This window comes from Vidua macroura, chromosome 6 (assembly GCF_024509145.1).
Source record: "Vidua macroura isolate BioBank_ID:100142 chromosome 6, ASM2450914v1, whole genome shotgun sequence".
NCBI classification, from domain to species: domain Eukaryota; kingdom Metazoa; phylum Chordata; class Aves; order Passeriformes; family Viduidae; genus Vidua; species Vidua macroura.
Window position 1 is genome coordinate 50,584,420 of NC_071576.1, and position 18,139 is coordinate 50,602,558.

At 34.8% G+C, this 18,139-nt stretch overlaps 1 protein-coding gene across 11 annotated transcripts in view; it reads left to right on the top strand.

The window, feature by feature from the left end:
• SOX6 (SRY-box transcription factor 6) overlaps positions 1-18,139 on the top strand; it is a 369,801-nt gene that overhangs the window by 194,978 nt on the left and 156,684 nt on the right. For 8 of the 11 annotated variants that reach the window (XM_053979406.1, XM_053979405.1, XM_053979401.1 and 5 more), the window contains 2 exons: positions 1,050-1,139; positions 11,883-11,981. In XM_053979406.1, the coding sequence (XP_053835381.1) occupies positions 1,050-1,139; positions 11,883-11,981 (189 nt within the window). The remainder of the gene's footprint in view (positions 1-1,049; positions 1,140-11,882; positions 11,982-18,139) is intronic. The other 3 variants (XM_053979408.1, XM_053979409.1, XM_053979410.1) reach the window with 1 other exon arrangement.

Here is an 18,139-nt window from a genome sequence, read left to right on the forward strand (position 1 = left end):
CTCTGGGCAACCTGTGCCAGTGCCTCACCACCCTCACAATAAACAATTCTCTACTAATATAAACTCTAAACCTACTCTCTTTCAGTTTGAAGCCATTCTCCTTGAGCCGCCACTACATTCTCTTGTAAATAGTCTCTCTCCATCTTTCCTGTAGGCTCCCTGCAGGAGAATTTGCAGTCTTGTAGGCTCCCTTCATAACAATTTCTATCTTAAAAATCACCTTTTCTAGGTATCTGCAAGGTTATCTATAATTTAGATATCAGAGCCAATTAGTTTAATTTAGGAACTGAAAAAAACCTTTAGAATTTATTGGAGTTTGTTATGCTCAATATAAAATTTTGTAGCGGGATTAGGGTCTGATCACAGGAAGCTTACTAGGACCAATCTTTTACTTTCTCCAAAGTGTAATGACTTCAGTGACAGTTTTGCCTCCAGAAGGCCTCCCAGGCTGGGGCAAAGCCTTGAAATGCATTCTGAAGTTGACATGATGAAAGCCTATGTTCTAATCATTGCATGTTGTTTGTAGCGTACTGAGAAAATTTCTGATACTGTGAACATCAAATATGTAGAGTGCTTTCATGAATTCCATGGGGACATTATATGAATAACTTTTGCATTGACATGGGTATAAAAATGGGTTTCAGATGTCACTGTGTGCCAAATTTCCAAAAAAAACTACTAAATCTTCATGTATAATTTCGAGTGTACAATCATTCTCAAATGAAAAAGACAGAATTCGTATATACATTGGCAATCTATGCATGTAAATTGGCAGTTAGCATGCATAAATCCTCAATGAAGTTTTCCTTTCAATTAGACCCTTGTTAAATCCATAGTAACTCCATTAACCCCAGGGGAATTACTTTGGATTTAAAATGCAGTTAAATAAGAACTATGTTTGGCTGCAAGTTCATTTCCTTTCTAAGCTGTGGTTCAAATGGTACTGGGAGAACAGTCTTAAAATGAAGGTGGCACCTGTAAGACTGTTTCATAATTATTTTCTTTTATTTTCCTTTTTTTTTTTTTTTTTTTTTTTTTTTTTTTAATAGATACATCCTGTATGGAAAAGCTACTTTCTAAAGACTGGAAGGAGAAGATGGAAAAATTAAACACAAGTGATCTCCTTGGAGAAATTAAAGGTATCTCACTAGATCAAATTTTAAATGGTTGCATATATTTTAAGAAAGGGATTGAGGATTTTTGAAATTTCAGAAAAAAAAAAATAGAAATAGCTGTCATGACTAGAGGGTGCCATGACTGATGAGTGTGCAAAAAAAAAATGGAGTATGTCATAATCAGTTATAGGCAGTATCAGGGATGTTATCACAAAACACCAGGTTAGTTACATTAGTTCACTGACATCAGCCATATATCTCTGAGCAGAGGAAGAGGAAGAAATGCAGAGTTATCAGTACTTGGTACTGCTTCTTCCCAGTTGCACAAACTGTGTGTAGAAATAGCTTTCAGATTATAAAGGGTGGTAATTGTGCCATTGCTATTCTACATCTTTGATTCAAAATTGAAAAAAATTGTTTCTATTAATCCTGCTATGCAGAGAAAGAGCAGGTCTGGATACAATTTGGGACTTACTGAAATCAGTGCAAAATTTGTTGTATCTGTGGGCAATAATTTCCAGTATTCTCATTATTTCTTGAGCCAGAATCCTAGGAAAAGGAAAATCTCTTGACAATTAAGTAGTAGGTATAAAACTTGAAGTGTTTTCCCTCACCCATCAATTCTTCCAAGCATTTTCTTAGTCAGAAGAAATTCAGTGTTATTGATTAAGCAACAAATTTAACATGTGCTTTTTTTGTGCTGTGAGAAGGGGTCATAAGACATGTTTGAGGAGTACACAAAGTACCTAAGATTTATTTCTCTTCATTTGTATAATTTTGTTAAACTGCAACTAAAAAGATGTAGGATCAAAAAGTCATGTTCATCATGTTAATAAAACTTTTCCATAAATTTTTTAATGTAAAAAAATATATATATTCTATTTGATGAAAATTGATGCTTAGGGATTTCAATTTCCACTAGGGAAATTCAGGTCAGTTCCAATTTTTTTTATTTTATTATACAAGTATATGAAAGATTGGCTCTTTTTAATAAATAAGTTATAATTGGTTCCTTCAGGACCAAAAATCTGTTGGATTCTCCTGATTGTTCTGGTAGAATTATGACAATGCATATATGTTAGGCAGGTAAGAAATCCCATAGTAATATCAGTGATAGAAATATAGCATACAATTTTGCAGGAACATGTTAAAATTGACTGCAATAAAATAAAAAAAATATGTCTTGAAATCACAATCTATTTAAAGCCATATTATCTCTTAATACTGTGGAAAACATTGAATGCTAGTTGAATTATTATTGTCTATTAATTGCAAAATATAGCTATTTAGTCTTTAAATAGAAACTACTTGAAAGCTATTAGCGAATCAAATTTAAAAGAGGTGGCATCTCTAACAATGCAGAATAATGTTCTTTATTCTTTTATATGGCACAAAATGCTTTCTAATGACATCTCAATTATTGAAATAGAAAGGTTTGTTTTTCTGGATTTACATTGTTCCTCCTATTTTCTTAGCATATATGCTCTCTGCAGAGTGAGTGGGTAGAGTTCTTGCTTCTCATTCTTTTCTCATTTCTCTACAAAGCACTCGCACTCAGATTTGGAAGAAATCTCAACTACCTTTTCCGGGGGAATAGTCCATTAAGTGTGTAAAAAGGATCCTCAGATTAGGCTCAGAAGATTTATGTGTTGCTAGTCCCTCAGTTAGTTTCCAAAACCCATTTCCTGTGTAACCTGTCCTTAAGTTGCCATAAAATTTGCAATATTCATCCATGCTGCTCGTTGGCTTCCAGCAAGATGCAATGCTGAATCTTTGCTACTGCAGCTGCATTTAATTTTTTAAAAATAGAACCAACATGGAAGACAAAATATGGTTGCTGTTATGTTGTGTTTTACACTTCAGACCTCTTGACAAAGGCATTAGTGTCATTTTATAGGAGAAGAAAACTAGGTGCAGGGTTACATAGCATACATACCTGTTCCTGGAGTAGGAACAGGTCTGAAGTTGGAATCCTTTCCTTTGGGCTCCCAAACCCATGACCTAACCACTGTCTCCAGGCTGGTTACCTCTGAGCCAATAAAACCACTATTAACCCAATAGTCTGCTATTAACTCCTATCAGCATTTGTGTACCTTAAATCATCTCAGAAAGGAAAAAAAAAAATCCACAGACAAATAACAATCTAGCACATGGCAGCATGAAAACCTGATTACGTGAAAGGAACAAAACAAATTAGGGGAAGCATACTTTAAAATAAATCCTTTTGTTGTTCAAGGTGGTAGATTCCACAATCATGAAGCTCATTTTCATGGTGATGATTGAATTTCCAGCAAAGTAATTGGTAGGGCATTCTGGGATCTGAAAGAACTACATTTGAAAATTTGTTGTCTTTGGGAGGTCAAATATATTTTTCCTCAATTTCCATTAGATTCTAAATAATTTTATTGAATTGAACTTGTACAGAATTTCTGCTCATATTACAGAGAGTCTAACTTAGAGACATGAAGTTATGCGGTAAAAATAAATCAATGAATTCATTAGAAGGAAAAAAAAAAGTTGATTATAAGAAAGGAAGTTGTAGTCCTGTGAGGAGCTGCTCTTTGCACTGACTGTTACTGGGAGTTGTTTATTTTAGAGAGAAGGTGTTGTTCTCACTAAGGATAACCTGAGCACATATTCTTCCTCTGTGTCTGCACAACCACAGCCCTCCCCCTTCAGTGAAAGACTAGCATCTTGGTTGTGGGAAGGCAGTTCACTAAGAATCAGTGCCAGAAAAAAGGATGAAAGCAGGAAAAAAAAATGTACCACTGACAAAAACTGTTTCTATTCATGTTTGGGAAGCACACAGACAAGAAGAAAAGATAATTGGCTGAGAGAAACAAATAAAAACGGTATTTTCTTGCTTTACCTTCTATATTTAGAACACAATAGTGTTAATCAAGATATAATTATAAACTATATCTATTAATTCAGACAATAGAGGCCAATACAAAAGTAACAAACAGTGAATAATTCATTTTTTCTTGGTGTGGGATTGTTCCTGTTCACAATTACTCTTGCATAGTGTGCCTCACTTGTAAAATTGCTTTTGCTGAGTTTCTTTATTAAGATTTCAGTTATTAAGAATGGTCCAGATTCTTCCTTGAATTCCAGCCAAACAAGCCATTGACTTCAGGAGGTTGCCTGAAACTGAGGAGAATCTGCCTGAATGCTTTGTAGCCAAATTCCAGTGGTTAAATAAGTCTGCTTGTTCATTTGATATGTTTATAAATGAAACACATAGGTCAAGTTTTTAAATGTTTCTGAAGCAGTTGACCTGAGTTAAATGCCTTGCTCACCTGGAAAAAAAAAAAAAATCCCAGAGTTGTCTGTGCAAATCATTTGATTGTATCCTATTTGCCAGGGTGTGCATGCAAATAGATTTATTTAAGGTACACAAGCAATTTGTTAGGCTTACATCTGGCTTTTGCAGTATTTGGTTTCTTTTGTATAAAAATCAGGATTAGGAAATACTTTTCATTCTAATTGTTGTTATTACATATTTGAATAAACAAAGTGCGGCAGGGCTCTTTTCTTTATTTCCAGATATTTGGGTGTACAGAGCTCTGTCCTAACCCTCCCTCACTGCATGTATTTCTGTTGCTGGGTTATCTAGTTTTTCTTCAGCAGCCACAGCTAGGCAGAGTAGCATCATTTATCACTATACAGAATCTGTTTCAAGTTTTCTGTTTCTGTTCCAAATATAAATCTCTGGAATAGCACGGTCTTGCATGCAACAGGCAGTTGTCCTACTGAAATAGCCCTCAATGGTCTATTGAGGGCCAATAGCCTCTCAGCATGCAGAGTCTTTGAAGATCAAATAAGAAAGGTCAGTCTTTAAGTAACTTAAGCAATGATGTTATCGTGAAAGGGTCAGAATTGGTCTAGCAGCCTTAGAGAAGAGTGACTCCTGGGTCAGCAGCTCCTGTGCTGCAGGTTAGTCCTCTGCCTTCCATTGGTGGTGTTTACAACTGGAATCCTCTATATTTATAGGCATTGTGACTTGAATGTCACATGCTGTCTTTGTACAGTAGACTCTATTTTGGGAGGTGAGTGATTGATGTCCATGGCTTTATCCAAGGCTGTTTCTATTATGCTTCCCATGCTTATCCCGTCTCCTTTTATATTTGCTGCTTTAGTAATAAGAGTCTAAACCCCCTGTTTTGTGTGATGTGTGCACATTTAATGGCCTCAAAATATTTTGGTAGGTAGGAGGCAGAATTTCTGCTTCCTAGGAAAAGTTGAATTTAGCATAATGAAACTTCTTCACCCACTTGATAGTTCTCTTGTAAGATATCCACAAACAATTTTGGAAAGCATGTTTTTCCCTGGTATGGGAACAGGAGAGACACAAGGAGGTGTTTTCTAGGAGCATTTTTTGTGTGTATTAATGATTGGAAGAGGACTGTGAAGCACAACTGTTTCAATCCAGTAATTTAACACTCTCCATTTCTGGAATAGTCTTGGAAGGAGTTGTGCATGAATGAATCTTAGAGAAAGTTGTGGTTTTTACAGTGAATTAATTTTTTTAAAAACATACATGATTTACAAAACATTTTAAAATGTTATTTTTGCTTCTATTTTATAAAATTTTTCTTCACAGATAAGCTTTCAGGTGTTTCTTGCGGCATTATATCAAATTTGAAGTCCATTTTGAGGAAAAAAATCTGTTTTCTTTTAGCCCTGATCAACACAGTAGTCTGAATTTGTAGTAATTATTTTTCAGTATAATTGCTGAAAATTCTTTCTCATGAAGTCTAAGGGTATATAACAGTTTGCCTCATAAATATGTATAAATAAATATATATAAGCCTTATATCACAGAGGCACTCAGAGGTTTTTAATTATGTCACTTTGTATGGCTATAGACATTTCAAAGCTCTCCTTTGTGCTCTCTGTTATAAACATATTTTATTTCTTTTGAAGTCTGTGTGATATACATACTAGCAATTAAAAACCCAGCTCAGGCTTTGAGACACAAGATCTTCTTAATTAAAACTCAAACAAAAGCTACAAGCAGAAGCCCCACTATATGATTAAGGTCTAAAGTGTTATGATACATTAGAATCATTGTTAACTGCTAGGATTTAAAAAATCAATACACAGGAAAAAGTATCAGCTGGTTCCAATTAGTGAAACCAATGAAAACATTCAACAAAACAGCACAGCCCAGAACCCCAACAACCAAATCCTCAAGAAATTGGTCCTGATTAGAAATATACCACAGGCTGTAAAGGTTTCTCATAATGAATTTATTGCCATGATCCAATGAAGTGATATATTCAGCTTTGTGTCACAGCTCTCCAGATCAGAGCAGTGCTTTTGTTTTGCCATTGCTCCAGCCACCAGCACTTTGTGTAACACAGTACAAGGGCTGTGCTTCCAGGTCTAACCTGACCTGCTAAATTAAGACATTTGAATGCCTGAATATTTCATAAGCACTTTCAACAGTTAATGTTTGCACGCCCTTTAGTCAAATTTGCTTGAAGAAGGTAATGAATTCCAAAAATAAGAATATTTTGGTTAAGTTTACCAAACCCCATTGTATCTGTTTGTTATGGTCAAGATACCAGCACAATTAGACTAATCACTGGTGTGAAACACTTTCAACTATATTTTCTTATGTCTTCTTGACTTATTTTTTAATATTAAATATATTTCTTCAGATACTGGATTTAAACAGACAAACCCCCAGTTGTACAGAGTATAGTTCTGTGGAAGAGATTGGACTGCTAACTGTACATAGTGCTAATGTTTAAATTATGTACATATAAGTCTTGGCAGGATTGAAGCTGTGTTTATCACATTAAAAAAAGCCAAACATTTTTGTTGCTCTAGTCTTTTGTTGAGAGGGTTGTATTTCAGTGGCACCTCTCACAATCATGACTACTTCTAATGTTGAAAGTTAATGACTATTACCATTTCTAGTTATTAAAACTCCAGAACTATAAATTACACTGTAATCAACCTTTCACATAAATCAAGATTTCCATATTGTTGAATATATTTTCTAAAAAACATCAAGCAGGATGCATGGCCTTTAGTTCCAGGCACACAGTGATTTTTTTACTTACCACAGTCACAGAAATCTATATGTTTTTTACCTTATCAGTGTATATTTCTAAGCTTAACTATTCAGAGGTCAGTGTCTGAACTCTGTACTACACCGAAATAAATATGACAGCCCACTCAGATTCTGGGCTTTGTGAAATGTGTTCCAAATAATGTAGTAAGAAATAGTATCAACGGTTCATGGGAAAAAGCAACAAGATGGATAATGATGCTAATAATAAGGAACTAAAACAGCAATACATTTCTTTTGCACATTACAACAGACTGCCTTCTGGAATGTGATCCATTCTTTATTTTTACAATTAGTGACAAGAAAATGTGCGGTATTAAAATGTGTTTATTTTCAACGACCATCTAAATTTTTTAGCAGAAAAAAGGTTGCCTATAAACTAAAAATTACAAGTCTGTTTTCTCCACTTTTTCCACAGAAAAAAATAGCATTTTCCTCTATTGGGAGGTTGTTTTGGTGGTGTATATATATATATATATATATATATTTTTTTTTTTTTTTTTTTTTTCCCAGTATATCAGTCATGGCTTTCTGTAATAAATACAGAGCCTTTAAGTGCAGTAGAAAGGCCTCTATGTTGAAGAATGTATCACTACTCGGACCTCAGCACCTTCTCCTCTGAAAGTGGATGTCAGTGGCAAATTTTATTTTGCCTCTGTGCCCAGCTGAGTTGCCAATGAAGTTTCTTATCTTTAGTAAAATAAAACTCCTACTGAAGACAAATATACAACCTCTTATGGAAAAATAAGTGTTTCTGTAGGAGTTTGCACTGCTAAAACAAAAGTGGAAACTCCATTTCTTGTATTTCATTACGCTTTGGTGCTTTTGACTTTTTGTTGTTTTCTGTTACAAAGTCAATTTCTAAAAAATTGATGAACGTCAGTGTTTATCTAGAAAAATACATATAGGCACAGTATGGAAAGGACTGAAATTTTATGGTCAATTTAAATGTTGTGGAAACCTCCAGATGTACTTTTATCAGTCCTTTGTTATTGGTGTTTCATATTCAGAAAACTTTAAGTGCCATATAAAGAACACAATGTCCTGTAGCATTCTGTCCCTGGACACTGTTCAACCTGTGGAAGGCTGTAAGGAAAGGGCAAACATACACTAATATTTCCTCAGCATACTCTTCCAATTTCCCACAAAATATGATTAATGGATTGCTTGATTTAGAGGTGGTAATTCAGGTTTAATGACCCTTGATAGAATTATCATCTATGAACATGTCCAGTCACTTTTGAACCCTTTAGCAGACAGCTGCAATGTCTGTGGGGATAAGCTCAGCAGTTAGCAATACGGTGTATATTTGCACCTAGTACCTTGCAGGTGCCCCTAGATCTTAGAATTGATATTCTTAGAATGAACTGTTCTCTGCTCATCTTTGTTCATCTTTTTACACCATGCTCTGTCACTTTTCCAGGTTGAAAAATAAAAATATGTTTAGTTATTCTTTATATGAAAGCTGTTCTGCACTTTGACCACTCTCCTCAGCCTTCTCTGCAGCTAATTGGGAAAGAAACCCCTTGCATAAAATATCACTTTCTGAGCAACATCAAACTTTGGCACTGAATAACAAGAACCTTTGTGGCAATCCTTTTCACTTTCAGTTGGTTTTAAACTCCATTTCTGAACAGAAAGTTGTGTCTTGAAGTGGGATCATGATGTGTGGATATTGTATGGTAATGAGGACATCCTGATGATACCAGAGATATCAGATTTTTTTTTTTTTTTTTTTTTTTTTCTTAAGAGATACGTAAAAATACCTTACTGGGAACTTAACAAATTGAGGCAAGTCAGAAATGTCATCTGTAAGACTCAAGGCACATAGCATTATTATTGAGGAAAAATGAAGTAGGGGTACATTTAGTAACTCCCTTGCAACTGATAATAGCAAGAACATAATGTGCAACCTGACACAGCCACTGCCTCAAAAGCCTAAGCTCAATGAGGAATAGAAGAAGAAATACAAGAAGGGTTGTCCTTGTCCCCTCTAAACAAGTTGACCTTTCAGATGAGGTTAGTTATCAGTGGTTTTTTTTCAAGATATCTTGATTTGTTTAACTGTGTCACATCACTTAGGATCTGACCAATGACATCTGACAGTTTTCTGCCAAAGGGCAAATCTAGCCAAACTGGGCTCATTTTTCCTGTTTTTGTCTCCTCCTGCCAACATTAAAGTGATTTCAGGCTAATCATGATCCCCTTGCTCCAATCAGGTCCTTCACAATACTGTCCCCTTACTTGGTGAGTGAATTTATATCAATTCACTATGTCCCCTCTGTTCCTCCCTCAAATATTTATGGTGGATTGAAGTAAATAATTCATCTATTTTCCATCCCAACAAATTTTTTTTGGCATGATTGACAATAGAGAAAAATTTCAAAACCACTATAAAGATGAAGTCCCATCAATCAATTAATACCAATATATGAATTTTTAAGAAAATAGAAAGATGTATTGAAATAATTTCCATAGAAATTTATCTGAACTGAGGAAACACAAATCTATGAAGGATGTAGCCTGCCCTGATCCTATGAATTAATTGTAGGCATTACTCTCTGTGATAATAATTTTAATAGATTTATAGCCAGGCAGCTTGATCAAAACTGGATCTTTGTCATTAGCTCTCACACTGAAATCGTGCTATTATGAACATATCTTTCTTGCTCTTTTTTTTTTTTAATTGCTGTTAGTTTAACCCATATATCCTAATATTTACCTCAGTCTGTATTGACATATTTTGACAAAGTTTAGATGTATTGTCATAAATTTCTTGAAGAGTTATCCAAGATTAAGCTGAGACCTGTTCTTAAGCTGCTTAAAATTTGCTGCCCCATAGATTGCAGTAATGAGAGGGTAACACGTTCATGTTGGGAATGAATCTTCATGTCTATTAAGATTTGTTTGAACAAGTTTCCATCACAACAGGTGCACAATTACTTTATGAGTAAAATATTATCAGCCTTCCAAATTAGCCAGGGCAAAATGCAAGTTGTCTGATTAAATAATCAAACTCAATACATAAAATGCACTTGATTTCCACAGGAATTTTAAGATGCTAAATCCCAGTCTATCAGTGAGACTGTGATTGTTTGCAGCATGCTAGTAGCAGCTTGTAAAGTATCCTGTTTGGTGTGTTTTACATAATTCACCCTACATTATACAACACAAAACCACTAAAAAAGCATATAATAACAGGTTTTACTTCTAGTAAAGCAATTTTAATCTTCCAATGAAGGTATTATATTGTGCATTAAAATCAGGAAAAAAAGTGTGCCTCTAGTGGAAAATAGTTTGAAAGTGTTCTGCATTCAATTAGGAGGCACATCAGTTTGGAAATACAAAACCCAATGTTCTTTTTAAAATAATTTAGTTTATGAAGAGGGAGGGACTAGAGAAAAATCCTGTGAGTCTGAAGAGCAGCTTGCAGTGTGGAGATCACATGTGTCACCAGTTACTGAATAGCTTAGTAAACACAGTGACAGAGACCCAAGAAATGAATCAAATCTGAAACAGTATGTTCACCACAAAGGGGAAACTAAGCAGTGCAGCTGTCAGGCACAGATTATACACAGGTAACTGTTTGTTTTCATATCTGAATCTGTTTGTCAGTCAAGGAATGCTATGAATCAGGAGATGGGATCTCAAATACAAAACCACAAAGTTAGAGACAGCATCTGGAGGAGCTCCAAGCCACAAAAATTAGGGAAGAAACACAGAGGGAACAAAAACTGTAAATGCTTGCATGGATTCTGCCTCTATATACATTGAATTTAAATAATTGTGTTGATGCATCAGTAATAATAATTGCTGATAAAAATTATAGTCCTTATTTTGGGCAGCAATATGTTTTACTAAATGTGAAATTAAATGCAATTTGTATTAATTAGGGATAATATGAAAGTATGTAAGCGGTTGACATTTCCGACATTTTTAAACACACTACTATGTGTGAAGATAGATCTTTTGCATTTGTTTTGGCTTGGAAATACTGTAGATTGATATATGCCCCTGAAGTATTCTGTTGACATAAGATCCCAGTTCTAACCCCTGAGATCAGAAAACTATTTATAGTTCACTGTAGTTTGAAATTTAATTATGGGATTTGATCTTTGATGTAACTGTTTAGTAGACAATTGTAGCTTTCCTTGAAAGTTGGAATACACCTTAGTACAGATACTAAACCAAAATCTTCTAATTGCAGGTGGCACACTCAGATTGCAAGATTTAAGAAGTCAGTGTACTGTATACAGATATTTAATGTAGGCTTACACAAATAAGTTGTTCTAAATGTGGGAAAATTTATAGACAAATCAAATCTCAACTGGTAACCTCAAAAGAACAGGTTTATTAAGGAAGGTCAAGAAAATGAAATGGGCATAGCTATTCTGTGGTTTAGTTTTTCCAGATTCCTTAAGAATTGTAGACTGCCTATTGGCTTCTGATTGAAAGTTTTACCTTCAATCCCTGCCTCTGGTGCCAGGACACATTTGCTGGGATTCTGCAAGAGTCACAGGATGACTGTGGATATTGTTTTTTTAGGGGCTGTAGAAAATAGAGGTTTTTCTACTTCAGGATGTATTTAATTGACCCTCCTATCTGTTTTGTTTTTTTTTTTTTTTTTTTTGTTTTTTTTTTTTTTTTTTTTGTGTTGTTGTTGTTGTTGCTTTCTTCCCCTCCAGGGGTTATACAGTGTAATTTTGTGCCTCTCAGACTTCAGCCAAAGACAGGGTGCCCACTTCTGAAGGATAAGAAGAAAAAGAAATACTTAATCCTATCAGGTTAAGGTCTGCCAATTTTTAAGATAGCAGCGATAGACAAAGGCACTTTATGTCTCTGCATACTCTCAGAAAACATATCCCACCATCAGACAGCTATCAACACTTGGTGCTAAGAGTGGGACACAGTGAAAATTCTCCCTCTGGTGACATGGAAAAACCACAGTCAGTCTCTACACATAGCTAAAGTTCACTTAACTTAATAGCTAAGTGAGGTTCTTCTCCCACTTTGCCTCTTCCTCTCCTCTTCCATGTGTATTGTACTCAAAACTACTGAGAAGAACTCTTTTCTGAGCCATAGTTGTGACTACTGAAAAGTGCTATGGTGATCAGCAGCAAATAACCCATGACCAAATATAGGTGTTAATTGCTCATTAGCAGAATCTTCCATTAAAAATTCACATTATGACATCTATGTCTGTGTAAAATATTCAAATACATTGAACATGTAGAAATTAATATAAAGTTCAAGTTTGGAAGTGAGGGAAAACTGAAGATGGATGTATTGAAAATAAATGGTTTTTAACTTGTTTTAATGGAATAGTCTTCACAAAGGACAAAATCATTCCTACCAAAAGGCTCACTCCAACACTCACAGCATGACAGGATGGGGCCCTGAGCAGCCTGGTCTAGTGGAAGATGTCCCTGCCCATGGCAGAGGGGCTGGAATGGGAATCTGAGGTCCCTTCCAATCCAAGTTTTTCCATGTTTCTGTGACCTGTTAAAGGAGACCACTGCTCCTCACTTCTCAAAGTCAGATCATGCAGACCAGCTGGCATCACCACTTCCAAGGCTGAGAATGCAGCTCCTGCTCAAAATGATAACATTCACAGACTCAGTTTTGAAAGAGTTCATTTTCTGTGGTTCAAGAATTCAAGATATGTTATATGTGTTTAATGTTCTTGATTGTCAGCTAGAAGATAGGAAATGGTTAAAAGATATGGTGAGAATTAGAAGATTAGTTGGTAAACTGGGTAATACTTTTGCCATCTACCTATTCAGGCTTTTAGAGACTTAGTAGTGCTATTTTTTGTCAGTGTTAGCTATGTCATAGCAGGTGCAGAGTTGTCAAGTTAGTTAAACAACTGAGAATTACTCCATCCTAAACCAAATTAATGACTAAAGCAATAATGAGTTCTTGACCTTTTATTTATTTATTTATTTATTTTTTAATAGGGAAAGTAATGTGAGAGAGAGTGTGAGAGTGTTGCCTTATAAATGCATTTTAATGTATTCTCTTTGCTCATTCATCCTCTTATACAAGCTGGTTGTCTTATGCAGAGTGCTGTCTATGCTGTCTATGTTGAGTCCATCATAGAGCTGAAGATGCAGGCTTTCCTTTACTGCAGGCTTCTGGTCTCCCCTAAATGCAGGACATTTAAGGTACTCTAGAGCAGAAAAATCTTATCTTTGCTGTGGCATATTGAGCTAATACTCTAAGGAGGAAAATGAAAATTTGTTAAGTGAATCTAGTCCATACCACTTGGAAGTTACCAAAGTGCTACTGAGTTCTAGAAAGTGATATCTAAATATCCCAAGTCCTCCAGCAATCCTTCAACAATATTTCTATTTATATTTCTATTTATTTTAATACCCTGAAACAGCCAAATATATTGATGTTTATACTTTAGAAGTTACTGTAAGGATGTGGTTGAAAAGTATTTTGTGCTAAATGAAACTCAAAGTGAGTAACTTTAGCTTTGGACCAAAACCTGTCAGCCCTAAGCCCGAGGTGTACAGACCATCACATAATCCAGGTTCTCATGTCTACTAGTTGGTGTTGCACAACAGAAAAGTAAATAAAACTTCTGTGTTAAGGAAGGACAGTTGGCCAACCCATAGGTGTGAATTTCCATAAGGGAAAAACAAATCTTAATAAAAAAAGTCATCCAGTACTGTATTTGAAGGGCTAAAGTCGTTACAAAAGAAGTCAGAGAAAAAAATAGAATGGAGATCTTTGGCATGAAGGGGAAAAACCGGCAAAATACCCATTTGATTTCAGGAGCAATTATAAATACAGACTCAGGAATGAGGAAGAACAGGGGAAAATTACACTTTTGCACTAATATTATCTCTACCTCTGACTAATTTCCAGGGATTTCCAGATCCTGGTGGGGTTTGTGTATTTTGAATCAGTCAAATAGATTTCTCTTCCCTCTTCCAAATGCCTATCCACCCTGCCCTTGAATCTATATGCAGCTTTAAGCCAGCAGCAGCATTTAGAAAGACATTTCATGGCTGTAGCATCAGCTGGGGGAAGAATCACATCAGGACCAAGTTAAAGGTAATATTATGTGATTCACACACATTTATCTCATTTTTCAAAATAGTTTAAGATGTCATCTGACTCAATGGGTCTTAGATGCTTCAAACATTTTTGAAAACATGACCACAGGGATATTTGCAATAGTAAGGGGCCTAAATCTCTTAAAAAACCTGGCCCAGAGACACCTAAATGTGAGAAACTCCTTGGAAATGTACCTGAGATCTTTGCAAGTGCAAAGAGATTGAAATTTTGATTTAAAATTTATTTAAAGTCAATTGAGAGGAAATAACCACAAAATTCATTGCTTAAGTTCAAAATTATTTTGCAGTCACAACTAGCCATCATTTAAGTTGGCATTATTTCAGCATCACAGTTACACTGAAGTAACTTCTGTGAAACACCTCAGAAACATTGCATCGAGTTGCAACAGGTGTGTTCTTCCAGACAAAACTATTTTTTTAAATAGGACACTTCAAAAGAAGATGATTAACTTTCAAAACCAATTGAGAATAGTCTCAATTGGTTTTGAAAATCTGTTTTCCCTGCTTCTGCTGCTTCTTTGAGTTTTTTGAGTGTCTTGTTAGGAAGGAAAAATAATGCTGCAATTGTGGTTGCTGTAGAAATAAAATAATGAAAATGCAACCTGGACAGTATTAAGTTATCTTAAGGTGAGAGAAACAATTAAAAGATCCTGATTTCTTTAAATATAACCTGGGTCTATTTATAGTATATTGAATTAGAATGCTGTTATAGTGGGATTCAAAACCTCTTGGTATGCTTCCTACATATTCCCAGTGCTTCAAGATTTATTGTGAGTCATTGTAACACTGTGCTTAAAGTTTTGCTAAATCCTTTGAATATTGGATTATATTAAGACTTTTGAGCAGGCAGTGTTTATGGTTTTTTTCCTGAGTGACCCTGTTTTAGTGGTAAAATACCTATGGAAGCACAAAAAAACACCCCATGATACCACTCTAGGTTGGGACTGTGAAGAATTTAAATACCAAACACTCTTCAGCAAAGGGCTGTGTTAAATGTTTTGGTTTGTGATCAGCTAGGTATACAAATAAATTGAATTAAGGAAAGTTCTGACTGCACTTTTAGTTGCTTCTGAGAATCATCTGGCTAAACACACTCATGCTTGTGGTTAGAGTGTAATTGTTCCAGAACACTCCTGGAATATGTGTGGAACTGCAGTCTGCAAATGCAGGCCACTCCCTTTGTACTCTGGTTAATGGGATTTAGAAGGTTTTTCTCTAGTTAGAAATCTTGTCTGATTATTTTGTAGTGTATTTACAGGAGCACAAGCTGGTCAAAGAATTCTAATTTGCTCTGGATTGCATTTTTTAAATTATTTATTTATAAAATAAACCCTCAGGGAACAAAAGCATAACAAAAAAACATAGTTTACTTGTTTGGTTTTTGTTTCTCATGCCCATTCAGCAATGTTGTGGTTATTTCAGAAGACATATGATAATTCTTATTTGTAGAAGTAATATGCTCTGCTGAATTTTTCTTGCAGATTGTTAGGTTGTGTGCAGCAGATAAGTAGCACTTTCAATTTATAACTCTTTGATTATGAACTAAATTTAAAATAATATTCAGTTTTGCAAGCCTAAAGATGCCACCTAATGCCATTATTAATGAATATATCAATGGACTTCTTTCAAAGCCCACTGAAATGGGCTTTAACTCTCTTCTCTGGGCACATTCTAAATGTATAAAATTTTGTTGCTTCTCCATACATATCAAAGGCTTTTGACTAAATTGTCTCTTCTCAAATGAGGTAGGAAGTTTCTTCTTTACAGCTTCTGTGATAGACAGGCTATGCTAATGTCCTTGTTTTGCAATAAACTTTGCTTCTTCGTTACTTATCACCAGAGGCAATAAAAATCTTCAGAGGCAAATATAAGTTTTTCATTGATATACTTGTTTGTATTTGTAAGACATGAAAGATAAAAATGTAATTAAGATCAAAATTAAAATTTATATTTAAAGTATATAAATCTTGCAGTACTAATACTCCTCATATTTATATTTAGACATTTCTGAGTTGTGTAGCTAATAATTACTAACTAAGAACTCGTGGAAGTAACTTATTTAACAAGATATAAAAAGTAACTGCAAGACATCAGAAGTCAGAGTACATTTCACAGGGGCATATCTCCTCTCCTGTGTATATTGTGCATTCTGAATGCAGCAGAGGAAATGCATTTGGGTTTCAATTTTCAGTATAAGAAAAGAGGCAAGGCTCTTGGAGTGTTCTGGTGTGTCATCCTCAGTGTTACCATTATGGCAAACGAGCCCAAATAATTGAATCCTAATGTAAATCAATTAGCCTTTTAATAGAAAAGCTGCAGTGGCACCTATGGAAAAGATTTCTTTCTACCCTTCCTGCACCCTCAGGGAAAACTACTAATTCCTGTCCTTGTTCTCCTAGACCTTCCTGGCACACAGCTGGGTCAGCTTCACTGCATTTTGCTCCTCAAAACTGGATTAGCCCCACAGGAAGACACAGTGAGGAGATGTGGGGTTTTCTCACCTGATTTTCGTGTGTCCAGCTGCAGAATTACACATAAAAGCTGCATAAAGTTCAGCTGTTCCCTTTTCGTGCCATCACCCTATGGATGTATTTGTAGATATTAAAGTGTAAAATGCTCCTCACTATTTAAAGAGAAGAATCACATTATTTCTGCAAATACTGTGGCAAAGAGCAGGAAAAAAATTTAAGTCCTTTTCTATAGCTTGCTCTTTAAAATTGAAAACTTAATTAAAAATATAATTTTTTTTTTTTACCTTTCATTATTAATCCATAGTTTAGACAATGGAGAAGACTGAAAAAAAACAAACAAAAGCTTCTTTTACATAATGAACCATTTTTAATGAAAGCCAAATAATCAGCTACAGAAATCACAAGTAACTAGCTCCTGTTAGGTAAGGAAATTAATGTCATCTAATTCATATGAACTATACTCATTAAATGAGACATTAAGAGAACTTCCTCTAAACTCAGCTTCCTTCCAGCCACTTTTTATGCATGTACATATACAATTCTCTTTCCAGAATCAGCTTAGATAGCACAGATATTCACTTTATCCCTGTGATTGGAGAGACAAGTTTTAATTGGAGAGCTCTTCCTTCTAAATAAGTGCTTTTTTTGCACTTGCATGGGAAGAAATACTAGTTTTAAAAGAATGAAATATTGTATAGATTTTGAAATTCTATCGTGTTTACAAAATGAAAAAATAAGATTAATAGCACCCAGAAATCACTTGTTATAGTTTAAATTGAATATGGAAACAAAATAACTTTTATCCAGCTGTGTGTTGTGAGGAAAGAACAATCAATGAAATGGAGCAATTTCAAAATCAGTCCTGAATTCTCCATCTAAATTTCTTTCTTCAGCAAACTCCCAATCTTTTAGTGTTACTTGATAAGGTCCTATTTATTCCAGACTGTCATCAGTTGTGACTCTCAACACTGTAATTCCAAAGAATACACTACCTATGATTGTATATAAGCAAAAGAAAAACAAGAAAATCTCATTTCACATCTAAAAGAGGATGTTACAAAAATTATCTTACCACAGATTTTATTGCAGTGTTTTATATGAATATTAGAGATGGGTTAGCAGTCATATTCAATCCTCCCCATCAAGGCACAGCTGCAAATATTAGGCAAAAAAAAATATTTTTTCTTCTTTTCTGGAAAGGAAATGTAGAGATTTTCTATTGAATCCAAACATCTAAAACATTGCTTAATTTAATTAGGATACAGTGAGACTACCAGCACAGCAGAACTTCATTCAGCAAATGTTAGGAATCAGAAGAGAAAAATAAAAATGGAAAAAAATTATCCAGAAAACAAAATTATATTTAGGAAAAAATGCTGTTGT